The sequence below is a fragment of the Aythya marila genome, assembly GCF_965140915.1.
Source record: "Aythya marila genome assembly, chromosome: 1".
Classification (NCBI taxonomy): Eukaryota; Metazoa; Chordata; class Aves; order Anseriformes; family Anatidae; genus Aythya; species Aythya marila.
In genome coordinates, this window is record NC_139042.1 from 117,929,881 (window position 1) to 117,951,505 (window position 21,625).

At 38.5% G+C, this 21,625-nt stretch overlaps 2 protein-coding genes across 3 annotated transcripts in view; both read left to right on the plus strand.

Moving 5' to 3' along the window:
* Positions 1-6,328, plus strand: part of CMSS1 (cms1 ribosomal small subunit homolog) — a 232,512-nt gene extending 226,184 nt beyond the window's left edge. For both annotated transcript variants that reach the window (XM_082767273.1, XM_082767272.1), the window contains exons 7-10: positions 20-80; positions 1,044-1,131; positions 2,758-2,846; positions 6,057-6,328. In XM_082767273.1, coding sequence (XP_082623399.1) covers positions 20-80; positions 1,044-1,131; positions 2,758-2,846; positions 6,057-6,140 — 322 coding nt within the window. In that variant the 3' untranslated portion in view covers positions 6,141-6,328. The remainder of the gene's footprint in view (positions 1-19; positions 81-1,043; positions 1,132-2,757; positions 2,847-6,056) is intronic.
* A 136-nt stretch (positions 6,329-6,464) lies between these two features.
* LOC309881383 (cell cycle control protein 50C-like) lies at positions 6,465-18,403 on the plus strand. Its single transcript, XM_082767258.1, has 7 exons — positions 6,465-7,697; positions 8,527-8,637; positions 9,903-10,004; positions 11,396-11,486; positions 13,485-13,622; positions 14,626-14,835; positions 15,974-18,403. Exons 1-7 carry the CDS (start codon positions 7,485-7,487, stop codon positions 16,159-16,161), a joined length of 1,053 nt encoding a protein of 350 aa, XP_082623384.1. The 5' UTR covers positions 6,465-7,484; the 3' UTR covers positions 16,162-18,403.
* Positions 18,404-21,625: the final 3,222 nt, after the last annotated feature.

Consider the following 21,625-nt stretch of genomic DNA (forward strand, 5'->3'; position numbering starts at 1 on the left):
TGCAATTTTTTATTTCTAGGTCAATGACAGCATTTAAAGGAGACTGCAGAGTTCTGAAACTGTTTGCAAAGCACATAAAGGTAAGAAAGCTGTAAGTGTGTTAGAACAGCTAACTGTCAAACACACAAATAACTTGCTTTATTTCATTTTTTTTCCGGTGTCAGCATCTTGAGAGAGTTTAGGGCTAATTCAGATTTGTTATTTTTCCAAATTCACTGGTGTCATACCATTTTCTTTGTAAAACATTTAACAATAGTGCTTTTCAATATAGTGTTCATTTCTTCTAGGTGAAGCTTCCTCTTGGAAGGTTTTTGTCACAATTCGAGGAATCTAGCTGAATACCAACTCTGGTGCAATCCTGTGCAGAGTGTAGAAGCTCATGCATGTGCTGCATGTTAAAGATGTTCCATGTCCATTTGAATGAGGTGCTTGTTCAAATATATTTTGCCTGTGTAAACCGAAAGTTTGGTAAACTAAAGGTTTACACACACATTCGTAGAAGCAAACTGTACCAGCACCCACATTGGCATATACCAGTGAGATGTCTGGATATCCAGTATTTATACTTGCTGGAGAACACAATTTGTGGGAATATGGGAAGTAATGAGTGGAAACATGGCCTTTGATATAAATACTGTCAAACACACAGCTTGCTTTATTTCATTTTTTTCCAGTGTCAGCATCTTGAGTGAGTTTAGAGCTAATTCAGATTTGTTGGTTTTCCAAATATTTCCAGAGAATGTGCTTAAATACTGAAGAAAATAAACTGTTCTCACCTCCAGAAATAGTTGGTGCAGTTGCAGATTTTCAAAGCTGAACATGACTGACCTTCTAGAGAAGTGTGATGCCCATCTGGCTGTTCCATTTCTTAAATGCTCTCCCAGATAGATCATCTTGATAGCCTGAAAGATGAATAGCATTCGTTACTTGATGATATTCTAGAAAGAGATAGTATGTGATCTTGAATTTATTTCCAGCTCTTTGAGAAGAAATTTTGAACAGTCATGGTTTTACAACAGTTTGTCTTTCTCTTTTCAAATTAGATCAAAGAACAGATTAATATGTTGGAGAAAGGTGTGTTCCACATTGGGGTTGGAACTCCTGGGAGGATAAAAGCGCTGGTGGAGCAAGGTAGGAGAACAAGGTTTTTTATCAATAGGTGTCCTATTCTTGGTCTCACAAGAAGTTAGACTTTGTTTTTGAAGAGCTTCGGTTATGTGAGTCTGTGGTACTAAGCTGTGCAGTTTTCTACTGTGTCAGTCAAAATGAGATCAATATTCTAATAGTTGATTTAATGAACCCTTTAAGCTGGAATAAATCAGTATTATGAGAGAAAAGCAGAGTAGCACCCCCACCCCCGGTCAGTACCCACTTACTCCCCCACCCTGCCTCTTGTGCTAGCTTAAGTGTATGTTTGGCAGCTCAGTGAACTGATCCCAATTAAAACAGAACCAGCATGCACACAAAATTGGGTAATGAGCAGGCAGAGGTGGGGGACTTCCTCTTTTGTCAAGAATACTAATTTATGTTGACTTAGAAGTGATTGCAAAACCATGGTGTAAGACTTAAAGCTCCAGGAAACCAAACACTACGAGTAAATCAAAAGGAAATAATAGCAGAAGTCATTGTATCATATGTCACTCTAAGCTCAGTGTAAACTTTTCTGTGGGGTGGAGCAAAGATCTGGTTGCCAATTTCATTTCTGATTTGTATGTGATGAAATTAAATACTCTATATAAATATAATTTTCTCTTCCCAAATTTGGAGTAGTTTTACTTGCTTAACAGGCACAATGTATGCAAAGAAAAACAAACACAAAATGGCAAGATAAGGTGATTCTTTCCATTCCTCTTTCTAAGTACTGTCTTGCTTAGTCTGTGGTTTCATCAGGAGTCTATGGTCACTGGTCCCCTGTGGTCAGGGACTGTCTGTAGATTGGGACTCTACTGCTCCTTCCAAAGGAGTACAGGAATAGCATAATTTTTTTGCTTTCTTTGCCTTTCACCAACATTAAATTGTTACTGCTCAGCACATCAGCACATTGCCATCTCAAGTGGTATCAGTTTATGGCAGGGACACAAAATGTAGTATTATTTTATTCTAAGCTCTAGTCTTTTTTTGACAACTTCATGTTGCAGTGCCAGGCCCCTAAAGAATGAAGAGGAGTGAAAAATGTTATAAAAATTGTGGACATTGTATAGAAGACTAGGGAACTGCTGGAGGGCCAGTTCAGAAAGGACCTTTATTCTCCAAACAGTGGTTAAAGGAAAAAAAAAAAAAAAAAAAAAAAAAAAAAGGTCCTTTCTGAACTGGCCCTCCAGCACCACTGACCTGTCTCATATTCACATAGCACCCAGCCCTTTAAACTGCTAAACGCCATCAGTTCCCATTAATAGGATTTTTCAGGCTAGAGTCCTTGTAACTTACCAGCTCCTCATCAGCTGTGGAAATTCAACTCCTGTGGTTTCATCAAGAGGAAGCTTGAGGAATTATTTGCTGGCAGGATGTTAGCTCCTGACAAGCCTGGCAACAGTAGTTGTTCTGCTTTTGTGTTTGTCTTCCAAAACGGCATGGGATTATGTGGTTAAGGGAGTTTGCAGTGTCACTGCATTAGTTTTTCAACCAGCAAATGTAGTGCTTAAGTGTTCAAAGATTAGTTTCCTTGGGAACAGACAGCAAAAGATGTAAAACGCAAAAATAATTTCGATAAGCACATGCTGTATTATCTTGGTAATAAAATTTCTATTGCCTTTTTAGATGGCCTGTGCTTGAACTCCACAAAATATATGATTCTGGATTGGAACTGGAGAGATCAGAAACTAAGGAGAATGATGGATATCCCTGAGGTATCGTATAAGCACCTGTGTATATTATATTCTCTGTACTCAGTACTTTTGATTCTAGTGCCTAGATCTTGGTTGGTAAGGATTTATTTCTGTAAAGATAACTTTAGAGGTCTAGAAACACAAAGAAGTCAACATTTTACTTGAAAGTCTGCACTCTCGGGTCTCAATATTACATCTTGCGGAAGTTTTTGTTGTTGCTGTTGTTGCAGGTCACAGCTGTGCTGTGAATTTCTCTTGTTTATGCTGGGTAGTTGTTCTGCCTGTTCCTGGAAATGTCTCTTAGTAAGAGGACTTTGTGCAAAAGTTTCCTCAAAAACTAAGTACAGCTTTGGAGAGGCATTTATTGGTCTGTGTCTGAGAGTAAGATAACTTCTTGTGAGTAAATCTACAGGCAGTTCCCCTATATTTGGAAAAAGGGAGGGTACAAACTATGTAGAGCCATCCATCATCTGTAGACTCCTTTTAATATAGTTCCTCATGCTTTTCAATTCTATAAGCGAGCCTTCACATTAATTGCTGTGACATGTTTACCGTATGCTGTGGGGAATCAGCTGGTACCTAGCCAGCAGAGTGAAGGAGGCGGATTCCACTAGTCGTCCTTGCTAGGAAGCTGCCATGCTCCTGCACAATGCTTCCATTTTCCTGCACATTTAGAGCAGGCTAATATGCATAATCACAAGGGAAATAGGACTTTCTTACGTATAGATATGAAGCTTCACAAGTGAAAGAAACTGTCGGTCATTATTCCATCTTTGCACCTGCATGTATATTTGAATGTGCTGCATTTTACAGTCCTGCATACACAAAGATGCAAGTATCCAATAATCCTGGATACAGTGCCCTGCAAAAACATACATTGCAGAAATGAAGTAGCAAAAAGAACACTTTGTTTATTGAGTCAAGGAGGCTCCCTCTTGTGGTGAATACCTAAGCCTCTTTTGTACATCACTTGCGCTTAACATGAAAGCTTTTCAAAGACCGGAGAACCTGAATCCATAGGCATGTTAGCACAAAACAGTAGTGCAACGTGTGCTGGTTGCAGTGCAACAGATTTTTGTAAACCAGATCAAGTAAGTAAACACACAGTAGAATATAGGTGATCCACCTAAAAAAAAAAAATTACGTTGTTAATAATTGATTTGGGGCTATTGCGAACCTGGACAGTCCTTTTCAGCTCACTGGATGTAGTATTACAGCATTTCAGCATGTCTGCCTAGGAATAGAAGCCAAGATTGTGACTCTGGCTCTATTTTATTAAGGAAAAATAGCTGTCAACATCAAAATTAGAGAAGCTAATGCTCATGCTTATTTCAAGTTAAAACCAAAGAAGTAAGAATACTGCACCTTCATATATAGTGTTAGTCTAAGGATAGATCTCTGTATATGATTACAGAATAGTAAACATGGGATTACAGAAAAGTCTTCAAACCTGCATTTGGTCCAGGTAATAAACTATACAGAAAGGCTTTTGACATGTTGAGCTATGTAAGTGCAGCTATTGCAGCTATTTATCCTGCTGCAGACAGGCGGTAGATTCCTGAAAGTTATTTGTAAGGAATGTCAGTAATAAAAGATACCCACATAATGCTTTTGAGGTAAAGCTCCTTAGGACTGTAGAAGACCATCAGGATGTTTAGCAATTTGCAGACTTGAAATACGGAATACAGTCTTAGGGAGCTAAGGACCTTATTCTCCTATTTGTACAAAAATTGTCAAATGCATTCTAATAAGAGTCATGTGTTTTCTCAGAGAAGAGAGAGATTATAGTACCAACAGCATGATGGTTGGCAGTTTGATGTACTAATTTTTTTCATTCCATTCTAGATGTGGAGGTAAAATAATGCCTTTAGAATTGGATAGGAGGCCTAATGACACATTTCCACTGCAAACCTCACTTTGACACTAATTTATTTGCATGTTTAAGGTGCTTCATTGCTAAATTGCATTGTAAATATACTAGTCTGTATAATTAAATATGCAGAAAGCATGAACAGCTGGAAGAACATGTACCTCTTGTCCACTCAAGGAAAAATCCATAGCTTTCTTTTAAAGGTGCAAACTCCTTGCTTTTCCTGTGCTCATCTCATATTCCGTGGAGAATTATGTACATAATGGCACATTCTGAAATATATATGTATTTAAAAAGACATGAATACTTCCACATAACAGTCTTCTATGCCATCATAGTCATACAGTGCATGGCACTCTGATCCAGTGCTCTTTCAGTTGCCTCAACATCTCATTCATTAATGCTGCTGGATTTTTTTTTTCTTTGTTCCTTTGTCTCTCATTTCATTTATCGTATAAGGGGATTAGAAGGAAGTGAAAAGAAACCTCACAAAGAAACCAAATGTAGAGTGAATGAGTTTATCAGACTGTTTTGGTGAGCTTGAGTTACACTGAAGTGTAGAGGTTTAAATAAAAATTGACTGTATACTTCCCAATCTGACCAAAGGACAAGTTTCCCACTTCGAAAACTTTCTGTATAGAGGTTGATGACAACACAGAGCTTTCTCAACTCTTCAAGTTACTTGTAAGATTTGAATATATATATATTTTTTAAACATTTTGCTAAACATTATTTTCTTCCATTTACAAATAAGCATTGAGCAAATTTCAGGTTTCATTAAAGCAGAAGGGTTTGTAAGAAATAGAGAATAGTTAGGCTTTCTGACATCATACATTCCTGTGCACAAAAGGATATAAACCTGAGAGAAACCTCAGAAGAAAAGTTATTCGTAAGTGGGAAGAAGGAACCATAAGGAAAGTCTGGACTTACCACGATAGCAGAGAATCTTGTGTTCCTGCTGAAGTGTGTCATTAATATTTACCCTCACATGCATTTGACTTATCTTTAGATAAGCAATAAGGTACAACCATGTCAGTTATAAACAAAAGTACTTTTGCATACAGCTCATGTATACCTGACCTTCCTGCTCACTTTCATTCAGATGTCTCAGCCTCAGGCAACACTGTGGCTGTTACAGTGCAGTCCTTCCCTTGGACTCGTTGATACTGGCTGATACTCTGGAAAGTCCTATAAAAATTTTGCAGCCCAGGGTAGATCTCTTGCTGCAGCATACTTTATCAACTCTGTATGAATTACAACCTAATCTGTAGCTGTGTTAGATGGGACTGCGGGAGTCATGGTATTTAGCCAAAGAATTATCAGTGACCTTTGATGCTTTCTTTGTTTTTTGTTTTCTTCAGATAAAGAAAGAAACAATTGACCTACTGGAGATGAGTATTATAAAGCTATGCAGAGAAGGGTCTGTGAAGCTGGGACTCTTTTAATGGCTTTACCTACAAGGACGTCGTTTACAGCTGCTTTTTACTTCTGTCTGCAACTGGCAAGTGATTAACAGTGATTGCATTAGGAATATTAACTTTTCTGAGGTCAAACAATACGGAAAGATTGCATGGTGTAACTTTTTCTGATGTTCCTTTTCTTTTAATAATAAAAACAGAAGTTTTATTTGTGATTTTAATATTACTTATTGCCCAAGCAATGTGATACTGAAATTAGTTTGCCTTCACCTGCAAAATTTACTATTATATGTCACTTTTAAGACTTGGAAGATGAGCAAACTTAGGTGTGAAAGCCTTTGTATGTGTCAGTTATCTCCTTCTGCTGTCCCAAAGGAAACCTTTACTTCTCTCACTGGAGTGGTAAGCTAGTTCTTGCTTTAGAGGATCTTTGAAAATGTTGTATGAATGTCAGTAATTTGTCAAAAAAGTATTTTTCTCCCATCTGATCTACAGCTGGCCAAATGCTATTTTATGCTATAACATGATACATTATGTTTAAACTTTCAGTATATTAAATTGAGACTTTATTGTGGTTAAACCATTGAAATGTGTGAAGAATGTTCTACTGTTTTTCCAGTTAAAAGGAGATTATCTCTCACTGGGTAATACTTTTATCATTATGAAAAGTAGGGAATGGGTACACCTTTTTCATAGAAAGGCAAGATGAATAGATGTGGACTGATGGTCAACATCTTGGAAGGCCATATATCCAAATCAGATTGTTTTAGAATTAATTGTCCTATTGTGATAAAGAACACACAGCATTTTTACAACTTTAAATTGTATCTAGATCAATACCAATGAATGCAGCAGTAGGTTAAGGAAATTGGTTTTCCAAACCAATATTGTCTGTCTACTACTCTCAGCCCCTCCAGTCCTTCCCAGTGGTATCCAATGCAACTGGAGTAGATCTTTCCTTTTATCCCATGCTTGTTAGATGGTCAGCAAGTGAAGGGTGAAGAAATAATAAATCTGAGATTACACAGAAATTCCAGTAGAGTTGGCAGTATTCTTACAAAAGAATAAGACATAAATACAACTGAATTTCCTGAACTGTGGGGCAGGAAAAGGCATATATTTAAGCTTTTTCAGGCAGCATGATCTGGACATACTGACCGAAGTACACAAACATCTGATTGGTACAAGCTGATCATGGTGATCCAGACACGAATGTAGAAAAGGAGGAAGAGAGAGATCTAGTTAATAAGTAATTCCTGGCTATAATGCAAGTCTGAACAAACAGCACAGTTTCCCAGCAGTGAAGACAGTATCTCAGCTTAAACGCCCTCCAGCACAAGTATATTATTCCTTCCTCTCACTAAGAAGAATATGAAAAACAAGAAGAGTTTTGCTCCACAAGAAGCAGAAGCACATCCTTCCAGATGTCCAGATAACAGTGCATTCAAACAACAGAGGCTACCGGCGTGGAAGCCCCAGCTTACCATTGCGACTGTGCTCTCCACCTTCTTTCTCACGGGAGCGTTTTGCCTTTCTGTGGGAATCTGCCTCATACTGTCAGCAAACAGCGTCAAAGAAATCCAGGTTTGTTTAGAGTGGGGTGTTAGGTGTTCTATTAAGAAAAAATCAGTCTATGTTTGGGAGAAAAGAGCTTTGAGTTTGTGCTTCTGGATAAAGAATATAGCAATGGCTTCATGCCTTGGACACGTCAAGCAGCCAGTATTTCTGTGAAAATCCTCAGATATTTGGTCACCAATGAAAGCCAAGTACTGGGTGGTTAACTGAGAAGTAATATCCAAAATATGTGTGGGAACTCCCACCACTGGGTGGTAATATCTGAAATGGTGTTATTATTTTCTTGGGTTTTTTTAAGGGAAAATAAACTAACCCCTTTAAATAGTGTTTGGCACTAGAAGATAAATATTTGCTGGGGCAAAATCTTAAAATGCAGGAGCCCTGATGTTTAAATGCTGTTTCCTGGAAGCAAAATTGGTTAAACCTGCTGCAGTTAATGGACTGCTGGTTGGAGCTGACTCTCAGCACTACATCCAGGCTGTTCACAGAGGGCGGGCCATAATTCCCATGGGAGTTTGTCAAGCATTACTTGGTCAGCCAGGCCAAGCTGCAGAAGTGCTCATCACTCAGCACTCCTTTGCCGAGGAGCAAATGTGGAGGTTCTGCAACAGTCATCAGAAGGCTCTAAAGCAGCTTTAAACTAGGGATGAAATTTTTGAATGTTCCATTGAGGCCAAGTCCTAATTCTCTATATCTCTGTCAATTTTAACAATGTCTTTGGCAATCCCAAATCACTTAGGAGAGAACTGCTCTGGGAGGTCTTGTAGCTAAAACGCTAATCTTTTCCTGCATTCATGTCCTTTATTGTAATCTCCCTGCTTGTTCACTTCTCTGACAGATTAATTATTCAGACAAATGCTCGGATTGTTCAAAACTTCGTGAAAATTCCTTTAATTGGGATATTGAATGCCTGTGTTCTATTGATTTCACACTGAAGGAAGATATGCTGGTAAGTGGATATGAGAAACCAACTTGAGTGGCTTAGCACCTCTTGTTGGTTATACCCCTGCATGATAAAATATGCTAATGTTGCTCTGTAGAGCTCATGACTGAATTTTCTTTTTGCTTTTTATAAACATGAAATACTCAGAATTTTACACATTTACATTTGCAATTGATTTTGGCATGTGTTAAAAATGCTCAGATCAGGCTGTCTCTGCCCTGGGACGGGAGATCTCTAAGGAGAAAGTAGGGATGGAGGAAATGGTGTTTGACTGTGGAGATTACTTCTCTTTTTGAGTCCATAGCAAACCCTTGATCTTGCCTGAGGTTAGGTGTTACTGCACTGCTAAGCTCTCAAATAACAAAGAAATCTGAAGCTCTGACCACTTGTCACAAGTCAACCATTGCAGTTCTTTTTTCAGGACTTGTGCTGTTAATACCTAAGGTCCTTGAAACAATTCAAGTCTAACAGTGTCATTCTCCAGTTTCATTTGGAAGAAGTATCTTTCATTTTCTGTCCCAAACTGCTGGTTATGTTGCGGAGGCTGTTAGAATACCCCATATTCTGCCACAGATGTCTTACACTTAGAACTGCATAAATGATCCCTTAAAATTACGACAGTATTTATATTATAAAGTCACTTTATGGTTCTTCAGTATCAAAGAGACTGTTAAAGTGCTCTGTGAGTAATGGTTTAGATACAGTAATGTTTGAGATGAGAAGTTTGTTTAACTGAATAAAGTTTTTTTAATAGGTTACTAAACCTCTTTGTTGCTTATATTTGCCTGCTTAGTATTCTCATTTTAATTACAGGACTAAATTTTCCAAGGGACTCAGATAATTGAGGAGAGGGAGCCTTAGTTTTCAAAAAAAAAAATTCTGCAGAAATTAAGACTGGTGGCTGCTTTTTTGTTTGGGCATCTTCCTTTTACAGAAAATGAGTGTCTGTCTCCATGAAATTATTCATACTCATTGCTGGTTCATGGCCAGTCATTACCAGCTTGAGTAAAATAACAATCATGCATTTTCATTTTAGATTTCATTTAGGGTTTTAAAGAATGTTTAATTTTGTGCCAAAATACAAAAACTTTCAGTTGGGGTGAAGGACAGGTTTTAGCCAGTGTCTGCTAAAGTAATTGGTTAGAATGTAGTTACCAACACATAAGTATGAATTGAATTCTATATTTCCCCCCCTTTTTTTTAGTAAGTAACATGATTTCTCTTGTCTGCATGAGCTTACCTTATTGAAAGGATTTATCCTTGAATTCTAGGGTGATGTTTTTATGTACTATGGCCTGCAAAACTTCTATCAAAACCACCGTCGATACGTGATATCAAGAAGTGATGCACAGTTGTTGGGTCGAGAAGTAAATGTAAGTTTTTTCTTTATATTATGAGATCAGTATTTTCACCAGGTGCATCTTTGACCACACAGACAGCTAACTAAGTGTAAATTTCAAGGTGTTTTGAGATGGCTGTAGGGAATAAGAAGGTACAGATTTTCAGTGCTTAGTCTCTGCTTTTATGATTGCTAGGGCAATTATGTGTTATAAGTTAATAACAGAGGAAGGCTGAGTGCATAAATAGAAGATGTCAGTCCAATGTTGCGGTTCGCAAACCTGCACTGTATAGGGCTAATATTAAGAATACACTGTCTTTTAATTAAAATAAAAATAAATTTGCAGAAAGTGTTTCCTGCTAGTGGTTTTAGTTGTTTTAGCCAGAACTCTTTTAATTTGTGTTTTTATTTTAAACTTAGGAAATTAAGGTGTTCAAAGTCTTTCATTTTGACATTTGGCTTTGGAAGTGGACAAGGAGTAGGGAATGGTACATGGTGAAACAGGTGATCATGTAGCATTAAGAAATACATAACTTCGATGTTAGAATAGGAGGCTACTCAGCATCACTCACAGCAATGCATGCATAAAGCAGTTGGACACTGCAATCACTACATTAATTTTTTTTTTTTAACTTGCATATCTATAAATAAAAAGTGGTTTTTTTAGCTTAAAAATAACATTTGTTAACATACATACAATTCATGCACAGTCCTGTCAGTAGATAAGGTGATTGTCCCATAATAACCTGTTGTTATAAAATGTTTCTTGTAACTCTCCAGACACGTTCCCCATACAACAGCTTCTCCAGGTGTCCAGGCAGCTTGTTTGCATTCAGGTGCCACAGCTTTTGGCTTTTGTGCCAATCACTACACAGCTGATCAGAGCTGTTTGAAAATGTTTCTGTGCTAAGACTTAGAGTTTGTAGTGAATTGGGATAGGTGAGAGGGTGACAAATTCAAAGGTGGGTTTTTGTTTTTCATGCTGTGCTTTCACGCATCAAGATTTGGCCACACTGAAGTAATGTGGCTAAATATATCTGCTGCTCTACATTCCTGAAGCAATGCAGATCAAAAATAAAAACAAAGAAAAATAAGATATGCCAGGGTAAGTCAGGGCTGCACACTGGAACATTCTAAGTTGTAGCTATGTTACAACCGCAGATCACCAAATGAGTTTTGTAGTCTAGAGTTTGCAAGGCTGCAACAGAACTTGGTGAAGGCCTAAAGTTTGCATATTGAGATACAGAATGTGTTCCTCAACTACAAACCTATTCATTTGGATGTCTCTTTAATGTGACCAAAAGGTATTAGAGACTTACTCAGTGGCTTTTCAGAAGAAGTTGTGAGAGGAGGACATTAACACCAGCAAACCGAAACAAAACCCTGCAGGTTCTTTGCCTGATTGTTCTGTGACCTTGAATGCAGGTTCAGCAGAGCTACTGTGCGCCCTTCACCACATACAAAAATGGAACACCGATGGCTCCATGCGGTGCTATTGCCAACAGCATGTTCAATGGTAAGTACCCTCCGTGTCCATCTCACTAATTTCCACTTGAAACTATGATTTGCTACCTCAATCCAGCTTAGTCCTGGTATTGCAAGAACTCTGTCCTTCTCCTACAAAAGGATTTGTTTGGCATCGCTGCTGTGGTGAATATGGAGTTCTTCAGTAACTTTCCTCTCATCTTCAAACTGAGGAAGGTTTTTTATTCCTCAGTATGATTCTGCAACAGGACTCAGGAATTGAGTCTTGGTGAAACAGGGAACAATGATATAAATATTAGATTTAGTGTATTTTCTTGCTAAAAAATCTGTTCTGGTACAATAATCACAGAATCAAGGATTCTGTGAAATAATGGGAGAACTCAAATTCTACCTTCCCACAGTGGTGTGCTTAAAAAGAGAAAACAAGTTCTTGACACTGGTTTGGACCTTTGGATCTGTATGTTTGCATTTTGTTCTTTGAATGCTGGAAGCATCCATAGACTTACATGAATTGATTTGATCCTGGGTTTGATCTTCTGTATGGCTACCTGGAGGTCATAATCTGCCTCTCAGTACATGAAGGCTAAAATCTAGAAGAGGGCTTCTAGCCATGAACATTGACAGATTTCAGAATTGATTTATTTGGAAGAAAAGAAGAAAAGAACTTCTACAGGTTTTTTTCCCCTACCTCCTCCTTTTTCTTCCCCTCTCACCCCTTTTTAACCAGTTTCACCCAGCAGTTTTTGGCAATGTAGCAGTGATATTTAAAGTAACTGAGCCACCCTCACCAGAGGGCTTGTGAAGGGCAGCTGTAATAACTTCTAGACCCATTTGATTTTCACCTGTGCACATACCTGCTCCTCTGGAAATCTGATCTACTGGACTGGGCTGAGACCTAGGCCAGCAGAGCTACCTCCATGCAGCGTGTGCTGTTCTGGAGCCCTCGCTAGCAGGACAGAATTCTCCTGCAGAAAATTAGGGATAAAAAATGCTGAAGGTAAATCTTCAAGTGTCTGCCTTTGCATCAGTCCTTAGTGTGAAGTGTGATGAAATGTTCCAGTTGCTGGTGATGTGGGGGAAGCTGGTGAAGTCTGAATGCTCACTCACTCTGGTTGCTCATTTCTATCCCTTTGCTGTGAAAGAGGGTGCTTCTGACAGTTTAGCTGTTTGTCTTCTAATAATGGAGCAGTTAAGCAGACAGAGCTCAGAGAATTGCAATTCCTGCTAGTAAACCAATGATAAGTAGATAGAGAATGTAGTGGAGCACACAATGATCATTTATGCAAGAAGAGTGTGTCTGACTGGCTTTAGTGAGCCAAGTGAACATAGTTTTAGTAATAGGATTTTTTAAAAGTATGTTTTCATCAATGTTCATGTCATTGTGTTCATCGTGTTTCCTAAAATGCAGCCCCTTCCCATCTATACCATCTAACCTCCCCTGCCAGTCATCACATTGGCTGCCTAGGTGTTTACATAGATGTTAATGAAACCTGAAATATTTTTGCCTTATGTTAAACTAATCCAAGTAGGATAATATAATGAAAAAGAAAAGTGTTTTTTGCCCAGGGTGACAATGCCCAGAATGACAAGGGTAAGCACAATTTTAACTAAATATTTTCTGATTAAAGTAATGTTTGTGGCCAAGTTCGTTAACAAGGCCTCTAATTAGCATAAAACTATAGCAATATTTTCTCCAAAGAATCATTAATTCCCTTGACTGTGCTTTCACTTCTACTGTTTGCTGAAAACAAGTAATATATAACAAAAAAATCAGTTTAGGACAACTGTTAAAGAAACTCTAGATTGTTTGTAGGAGTATGCTCAGTCTTTAAAACTCCAGAAGTTCTAAGGCTCTGGCAGCTTAGTTCTACTTATGGAGTATACAATACTCCATACACCACCATGATAAAATCTTTCTAAGGATTTTTTTTCTATTCACTTGAAAGGTGCGTGTTAGTTTTGCTAGTCATGTTAGACGTTAGACTGACGGTCTTTTACTCATACACATTGCCTCTGGTATTTCCTACAGATACTATTGATCTTTTTTACAATTTTAACTCATCTGTTATTCAAGTACCGCTGCTGAAGACTGGAAACAGTTGGTGGACAGATAAAAATGTGAAATTTCGCAATCCACAATCACACAATCTCTCTTCTGCATTTGCAGGTAAGAATGATTCTACTGGCATTCCTTATTTTTCAGGGGCTTTCCTCTCTGTGTGCAGAGCTTTCCCATTCTGAGAAGGGAAATGTCTTTGGGAAAAATACCTGGAAGAAGAAGTAGCTTTAAAAAGTGAATGAGAGTAGAAGACAGATTTAGCCAAAATATTGTTTGCATTTTACTACTGACCACAGAAATTGAGACAAAGTGATTTTGTAAGAAAGTAGCCTGCATCAACACTCTTGTGCATTTTTTCTGGCAACATTTAATCTGTCCAGAAAAAGCAAGGATGCAGTCTCTGTATTTTCTGTTGAAAATAACTAGAAAGGAGAATTACATATTCCATTTCTCCTTCTTCGTACCTTTGCAGATTCTTAGGCAATTGTGAGCCAAGTGAGACTGCCATCTTCAGCAGTTATTTCAAACAGTTGTTTTCTAGGTCTGTTTCCTCATTAGGATTGATCCATATTGAAGTGGGACTAAAAGCACTGTATTTTGGATCAGGGCATTGCTGCGCTGGATGCAATATGCAAGAAACTTTTCCCTGCCTCAGAGTTAATTATCCAAGTAGTTTTCATATGATAGATTCTAAATATCATAGGCTGTGCCATTAAAGTGCAAAAAAGTGCCTTTCTGGTTGTACAGGAATAAACTAATGTATAAAAATGAAGGTGAAGTCCTTATTAGAGAGGGTACATTCCTTGCTGAAGAGATGAGAAGCCAGAAGAAACAGTATCAGTATATTTTGTTTCTGCAATTCACTTTGTTTTTCCTATCCTTGTGGCTTCTAATGAATACTGTTAATCTCTGTTCATTCGTGTTTGAGGTGAATGGAGAACCAAGCATGTGGAGTGTTACCAAGCATATATAATTTTGCAATAACAGACAGAGTCTTGCATTTCTTCCATCTCTTGTATTCTGTGTTGTTCATGAGTAGGCCCAGAAATTAGTAAACCGACCCCTGTTTATACTGACAGTGTCTTCCCTGTTTTTTTTTCTTTTTCACCAGGGACAGCAAGACCTCCTTACTGGCAGAAACCAGTATATTTGTTAGATGAGGAAAATGAGAGGAACAATGGTTATATAAATGATGACTTCATTATCTGGATGCGAGTGTCAGCCTTTGCTACATTCAAAAATCTTTACCGTCGTATCAGCCGGGAAAGACATTTTGCTGATGGCCTCCCAGCAGGGAATTACACATTCCATATCTCCTATAGTATCCTTTCATATTATCCAAGACAATCCTTAGCTGTTAAATGGTTGCAATGAGATGGAAGGGGATGGGATTTATATAGTAAAATGGCAAGGAAAAAAACAAACAAAAAAAAAAAAAAAAACAAGCAAAACACCCCAAACCAAGTCACCATGAAGAGACCTAGCTGTTGTAAGGGTGACAAGATGCTGCAGGTAGATTGTCTCTAGCAGGCAGAGTTAAGACATGTTACTCAAATGGCAGCAAAGACTTGGATTTGACTTCTGCAAGGCAGAACATAGCAGTCCTAGGTTTTACATGAGGGGTAAAACTGATGGATGGGAACCTGAAGAGACAGCTGAAGATGTTGATTTAGCTGAAATATTTAATTTTGGCCTCCTCAGATGCCTAGACACCCTTACTGGGGTGCACGAAATGCCAGAGGTATCCCTGCTATTGCAAGCTGTACGGGATGCCTGTGTCAGCAGAGCCCTCTGACAGATTTGAGCCATGGGCTGATGGGAATTTTTGTGCTGGTGAAAATGCAATCTCACAATGAACAGTGTGAACTTTGCTGACTAAAGCTCTTATTTTGTCAGCAGGAGCTACATCAAGATGGCTATAAATTTTTACCCACTCAGCTAATACAGCTGTGATTTTAAATGTTGTAGTACAGTAGTGTTCTGAAAGGCTCTATGTAGAGAGAGAAAAGGTAAAAACAGAAAATATTCTGGGTAGATAATGTTATTAAATAAAGGTGAGCACTTTTCATCAGTAAGAATATGTAGAGTATCATCACAGTAAGCTTCCCCAAAAGGCTCCTTTTCAAGTAAGTTTCTTCTTCTGCTTAAAAATACTATAGGTCTTACCAAGTTAGTTCAGTAGCAGTTACAAAAGTATGAATCTGAAATTTATAATAAAAAAATCCCAGTATTTCCAGAATTACATGGAGACTATCTAAAATAACTGAAAGCTACTACTGTTTTGTTTTGTGGGTTTTGTTGGCCATGAATAGCAGAGACTTCACAGGTCATTTAAAGAAATTTTTACAGTAATTACAGATCTCTAGCTTCTTTACGCATTGGAAAGGATTTTGAGCACTACATTTTCTCCAGCTGGGGATAGGTAAACTTTATGAGTGAAACCTTAACATCCTTGTCAGATTTCCCAGTAACCAAATTCAAGGGGAAGAAGTACGTGATTCTTTCAACCATGGTATGGAGCGGAGGAAGTAACCCATTCCTGGGAATTGCTTATGTGGTTTGTGGCGCAGCAGCAACCCTGACAGGTTTTATCATAACTGCCATCCACTTAAAGCTCAGAAAAAAGAAAACATACTTTCAGAAGTAATAAGGTTTCCTGGATTTATAAACAATGGCAAAGGTTTGCTGTGAATGAACAGGCAGCACAGGCCTTTCATTCTTTCCCCTAAGCTCTAGATCGGTTTCAGTAACAGGTTTGGTGAATGTAAACAAACTGAGGGGCAGTGCCCTTCCGTCATCCAACACCAAACTTATATGAGGCTGCATTATTATTAATGCATGTGTGCTCCTACATTTGTTTCCTAGGAAACTGGTAGTGAACTGACTTTCAAACAGGAGATACTGTCGTAGTTTAAAATTCAATGGCAGAGAAACTGTATGGTACTAATTTTTTGGCCAGAACTCTGGGTCCATTTTCATTTCTTAGCCTTTGATTGATACAATATTTCTAATGGCTTAATTTGAGCTTGGATTGGTAAAAAAAGTGAGATCTTGCTCCAACAGAAAGCTTGAGCAGGTAGAACTTGATGGTAAATCTGTTTGTTGGTTGTATCCATGGGCTGAATGGCTTGGCTAAGGTTTTATACAGCTTTTTTTCCAGCTATCCTGAAAAAGCAGATAGTTTATTTGCATATCAGTGCGGTATATTCATCACAGTTTAATACTTGATTCATAATTGAATACAGGCCATTTTTAGGAGTATGGAGTGTGTTTAAACCCTCTTGGTTGGTTTTATCTGGGTACCAAGACTAGCTTGCAGAGCTAGACAGAGGGTGTTACAATTTAACAGAAAGTTTAATTAAAAGCTCCTTCAATGCTAACGTTTTAGCAGAAACATCTAGATAATGTAATCATTAAGCCACAGACCCAAACCTATCTAACTCACTCTTCTCTGCAGAAGTGCACACTGACTCTCTAAGTGACATGAAATGCCTGTTCCCCATTCAAGTTCTCATTTCTGTGGTGCAGAGACTCATAGTAAACATAAAACATCAGAAAATCTGACAACTTTATTTTCAGAAAATTATTGTTGCAGCCAATTAATAGACTGTTATTAATTTTCATGTTTCATATTTGAAACACCTAGAAGCAGTTTCCAGTCTCTTGCAAAATGTAGGAACAACACTGAAGAATTTGGACCAAGTATACTATGGCATGTATGGATCTTTAAAAATAATTTCTCTGTTTCAGAAGTGGAAATGGAATAAAACGCATGTAATGAATTTCTTTGATAAGTATTCTGTGTGCCTCACTCTCCCTCCCCCCCAAAAAAAAAACCCCACACACTAAAAGAAGAAAGAAAACACATACTAGAGCAAGAAAAGGCAATGTGACATAGGGAAGCTGTGTGACACTGTCAAGTCTGCCTTTAAAAATGCATCAGGTACTTAGGATCTTACGACCTTTGACAGATGGCCTCTGATGAATCTATTTGCAGCAACAGAAGGTACTGTTTCCTTTAATCTGTGCTTCATAATTGAGCCATGAGCAGTGGAAAGTGATGCTGCTCAAGTTCATAGCCTGGCCTGTTGGTACAAGTTTGCTCCATCAGTGTGTTGTATTGACATTCTGGGCTAATGCATGTGTCTGCTTCCGCTCTTCCTGGTCAGGGCCAGTCACCTCCATCAGCAAACTGGAAACAGGGTTCCAGTATTTCAAACCATTGCATCTAAATCTGCCAGGGGCTGTGGGTGAAAACTATCCCTCAGTGGACCGGACGAGACAGGGCATGAAGCAGTATATTTAACAATGCTTAAGCTCATTAGTCTAAATCACTTCTAACAATGAGACGTGCTCCTAAACCTTCTAAGTGCTTTCGAAAATTTAATCCCATGCAGCCTTCTGGAAGGCCCTGATGGGAGCTAGTGCCAAAGCTGAACTCAGGATTTCTGGCTCCAAACAGACCACAGGACTCTTTTTTTTTTTTCTTCCCCCCCCTTCTCTCTTTTTTTTTTTCTTTCATTTTTTTTTTTTAAATCCTCTGAGAAACTGGTTTGCAGGAAATGATATATCATCTGGGCGTTTAAGTCACAGCACAATTGCCATTGATGTTATTTCTTTGTGGAATATCTGGTAAAAATGTTAGTAAAAGGAGACTGAATAATGAGGTATGTATTTCAGTAAGTCAGTGTCTACAAGAAGAAAAAAAAATATTTAGAAAACACAGCCTAGCAAGCAGCGTGCACAGTATGTCCTTTATCTCCCAGAGGTTTGTGCAAGAACCTGGCTCATCTCTTGAAATGTGCAATGTCTTCAAACTCCTCCACAGGGAAAACCTGTCTTCGAACAAATCTTCCTCTGTCTATTACTCCGGAAGTTATCTAAGTCTTCATTTATGAAAATAAAAGTTCTTTTTCATCTTACCACAACTTTAAACACGTCTTCAATCTTTCTTGTACCCTCTGAACAGCGTCCTTGGAAGCCGCTACTTGAGCTCAGGAAGTTTCTGTTGTTAACTCTGAACAGCTCTGCAGTGTCTGTCTTGTCATTTTGGATAGTGCTGCCTACCCCAGAACAATGGGGATGGCAGTTTTGATGAAGTACTCACAGCAGATGTATTTGGACAGAATCTGCCTTGCTCAAAAGAATGGATGGAAAATAAAGTTTTAGCAACCTCCTTACACTGAATTTTGTGCCAGTGCTCCAGCTCTGCTGTTGGTCTGCCCCTTGTACCAGCACTTGCCTGAAGGTGCCTTTTCAGGATAATTTTGTAGATGTAGTCCTCTACCTATATGAAATGTTTATTGAAATTGTTTTATGCTGCCTCTGCCTTACTCCTTCTGCAGGGGCTGAAACAGAAGTGAGAGTCCTGGCTGGAGTACTGCCCTAACAACTGGATAGTAAAAGCCATCCTTAGTGCGTTCTCATTGTGGCGTGGATTGAGGGATAATCCCCTTCTGTCATAAGCGGCTGATAGTGGCAGAAAGCACGATTTCAGACAAAAATCCAATGTGAGTTTGAAATAATTTATTCTGGCTAGTGATTATTAGATCAAATTTGATCAGGGAAAATAGATTTGTAGAGCAGAGGTATGAAGGGACCAGAGACGTTGTAGTTTTGTTGAAGAAGTGTAACTTAGTTTTAAAGTACCTGGAGCATCATAACCATGCTGTGCCTTTGGCACAGAGCTACTTTTGCCTTGCACATTTGATTTTACAAATTAATATTATATGCCTTGAGTAAAGGCAAAAAGAAAAAAAAAATAAGTGCTGATAAAATTCTTCAAAGAGTGACTTTTAATAAGTTTATCTATAAAGCACACTTTCACCAATACTAAGTAGGCCTTTTTATATGAGATAATGTACGTAAACTTGTGGATTTGGTACAAAGATATCCTGGTTTAAGATTGCTGAGTCAACTTAAGAGCAGCACCTGGTAAGTGCAAACAGGTGAGTCCCTTTTTGTTGTTTGGTTTTGGTTTGTTTGTTTGTTTTTGGTCTGTGGTTTGTTGTTTTTGCTGTTATATATATAAAAAATTTGTTATTGTGAAGATGGCAGTTACACATAGGAGAATTTTATCATCTGATGTTCTGTAGTTCAGTTTTAACAGTGGCAAAAAATATCTAGAGGTAGAAGGATCCCACTATTTTGAAAACCTTATATGCAATTTTAATCTCATTTCTAAATTACAGAGAGGCATAAGAGAGAGCTGTATTTTAATATCAAAAACTGTTGTGCTGCTTTTGGTTGCCAGCTCCCTTTAGGGTTGAATTTCAGTAATAGTATATACATGTATATCTATATCTATATGGAGAGACATAAAACTGAAGTAGGAATTACAGGATATTTCAGTAGCCCTTCAGCTACAGAATTTTTCCAAGTCTTTTTCAGACTTAACAATTCCACACACATACATCCAGTATCTGTCTGTCTAGCTTGTGTTTTTGTTTCTGTCTAAACATAGAGATTTGCTTATCTCATCTAAAAACTAAGGGATGAGTCCTTCATGTGAAACAGATTAGCATGATCACAGACCTATAGAATCTGGAAAAATTAGTTACATGCTGAATCTGTTTTATATAAACAGCTGTGTTGCATTGTGATATTAATAGTAGTATGTGGATGGAACACTATGTATTTTAATGTTGCATTACAGTGTTAAAACCCATTTCCTTTTTCTAAGAAATCAAACTCATACCAGAGTAAATTCAAGGAGAACACTTCAGGAAAGGGAAGGCTTGGGAAATTTTGATAATGTTCAGATTTGAGTTTAGATCTGAAATAAGAGAAAGCACTTGCTTCACATTATAAGAAGGCAGTGTCCTCCTTGGCTGAGAGCAGTACGGTGTGAAGTATGGAGAAAGCTGGTTTGAAAAGAAAACTGCTTTCACAAGGAGGAAGAATGGTGGAAGGGGCAAAGTACTTTATTTGCTCTTGGATAGGAGGCAAAGAGATGCCATAGGATGGTGTATCCTGATGTGATCTGTAAACCCCATATACCTTTGGGGAGCAGTCAAGTTAAGTAAACAAAACTTACTGGTTTTCAGTGGATGGTACATGCGCTCTGAAGTACAGCACTTAGCTTTTGAGATAAGGTGTTTTGACTCAGTTATCTCTAATTGCATTATTCCCTACAATTCCAAGAACAATTTTCTTGCGAGCTGGGAGTGCCTTGGGCAGCTGCCTTTGCCTTGGTGGCCTGTTTGCAAGGGAGGGGTTGTTGAGCAGTTTTTGTTTGCTCTCTCCCCAGGCTATGGGAAGCCAAGCAAAGGGAGAGTGGGGCTTGTTTGGCTTTTGCTTACATTTCATGAGCGCATGAGAAATTTTTCTCTCTTTCCCCATATGGCCAGCTAGGAGAGGAAAACGACAATAGGGCTGATTGTGATCTAGTGCAAGTAGAGGCAATATTAAATGATATCAAAAGGTAATTGCCTTGCGAGTTGCATACCAGTTGGAAAACACCAAAAAGCAAAAGTTGCCAAATAGCCTTTTCTTTTTTCTGGCTCCTGTTAGATGCAGTGGACCTACAGCCTCTACTGAACACACGACAAGATTTTGAGTAGAAGTGTCTTTGGGAGAGGATTGCAGGTGGCTCTTTCTCTGTTACTGTTAGGTGGGAGGAACTGTATAACTGTAAAGTCTCTCTTGGGCCCAGGATTAGACTTTTAGGCTCCTACTGCAAGGCTGTGCTTTGGAAATGGCAGCGTTTGAAATGGCAGCCAGGTCCAGGGCTCGCTGGAAGGGTGACCAAAGTGCCAGAGAGTCTGGGGGCAGGAGCTGGCTGAGCTTCTCAATTAACCATCTTAAACACCTGTCTCCCTCAGTAGCTGCAGCTCCAGGGGAAGTATGGTTCATTTTGGAAACACCTTGCTTTGTTGTTTTATGTTTCCTTCAGAATTAGTAGTTCACAAGAAACTACTTGAAGGGGTTTGGTATGGATCAAAACATGGTCATTTAGTTACACTCCCATGCAATTGCAGCCATTGTATCTGTGTTAAAGTGCCTGAAATGATCCCTTTCAAACTGAAACAACTGAAAAACAACTTGTAAAAAAATGAGGTTTTCTACTGTGTCAGATGCAGCTATCCCAAGTTACCTGCCTTTTCACCATC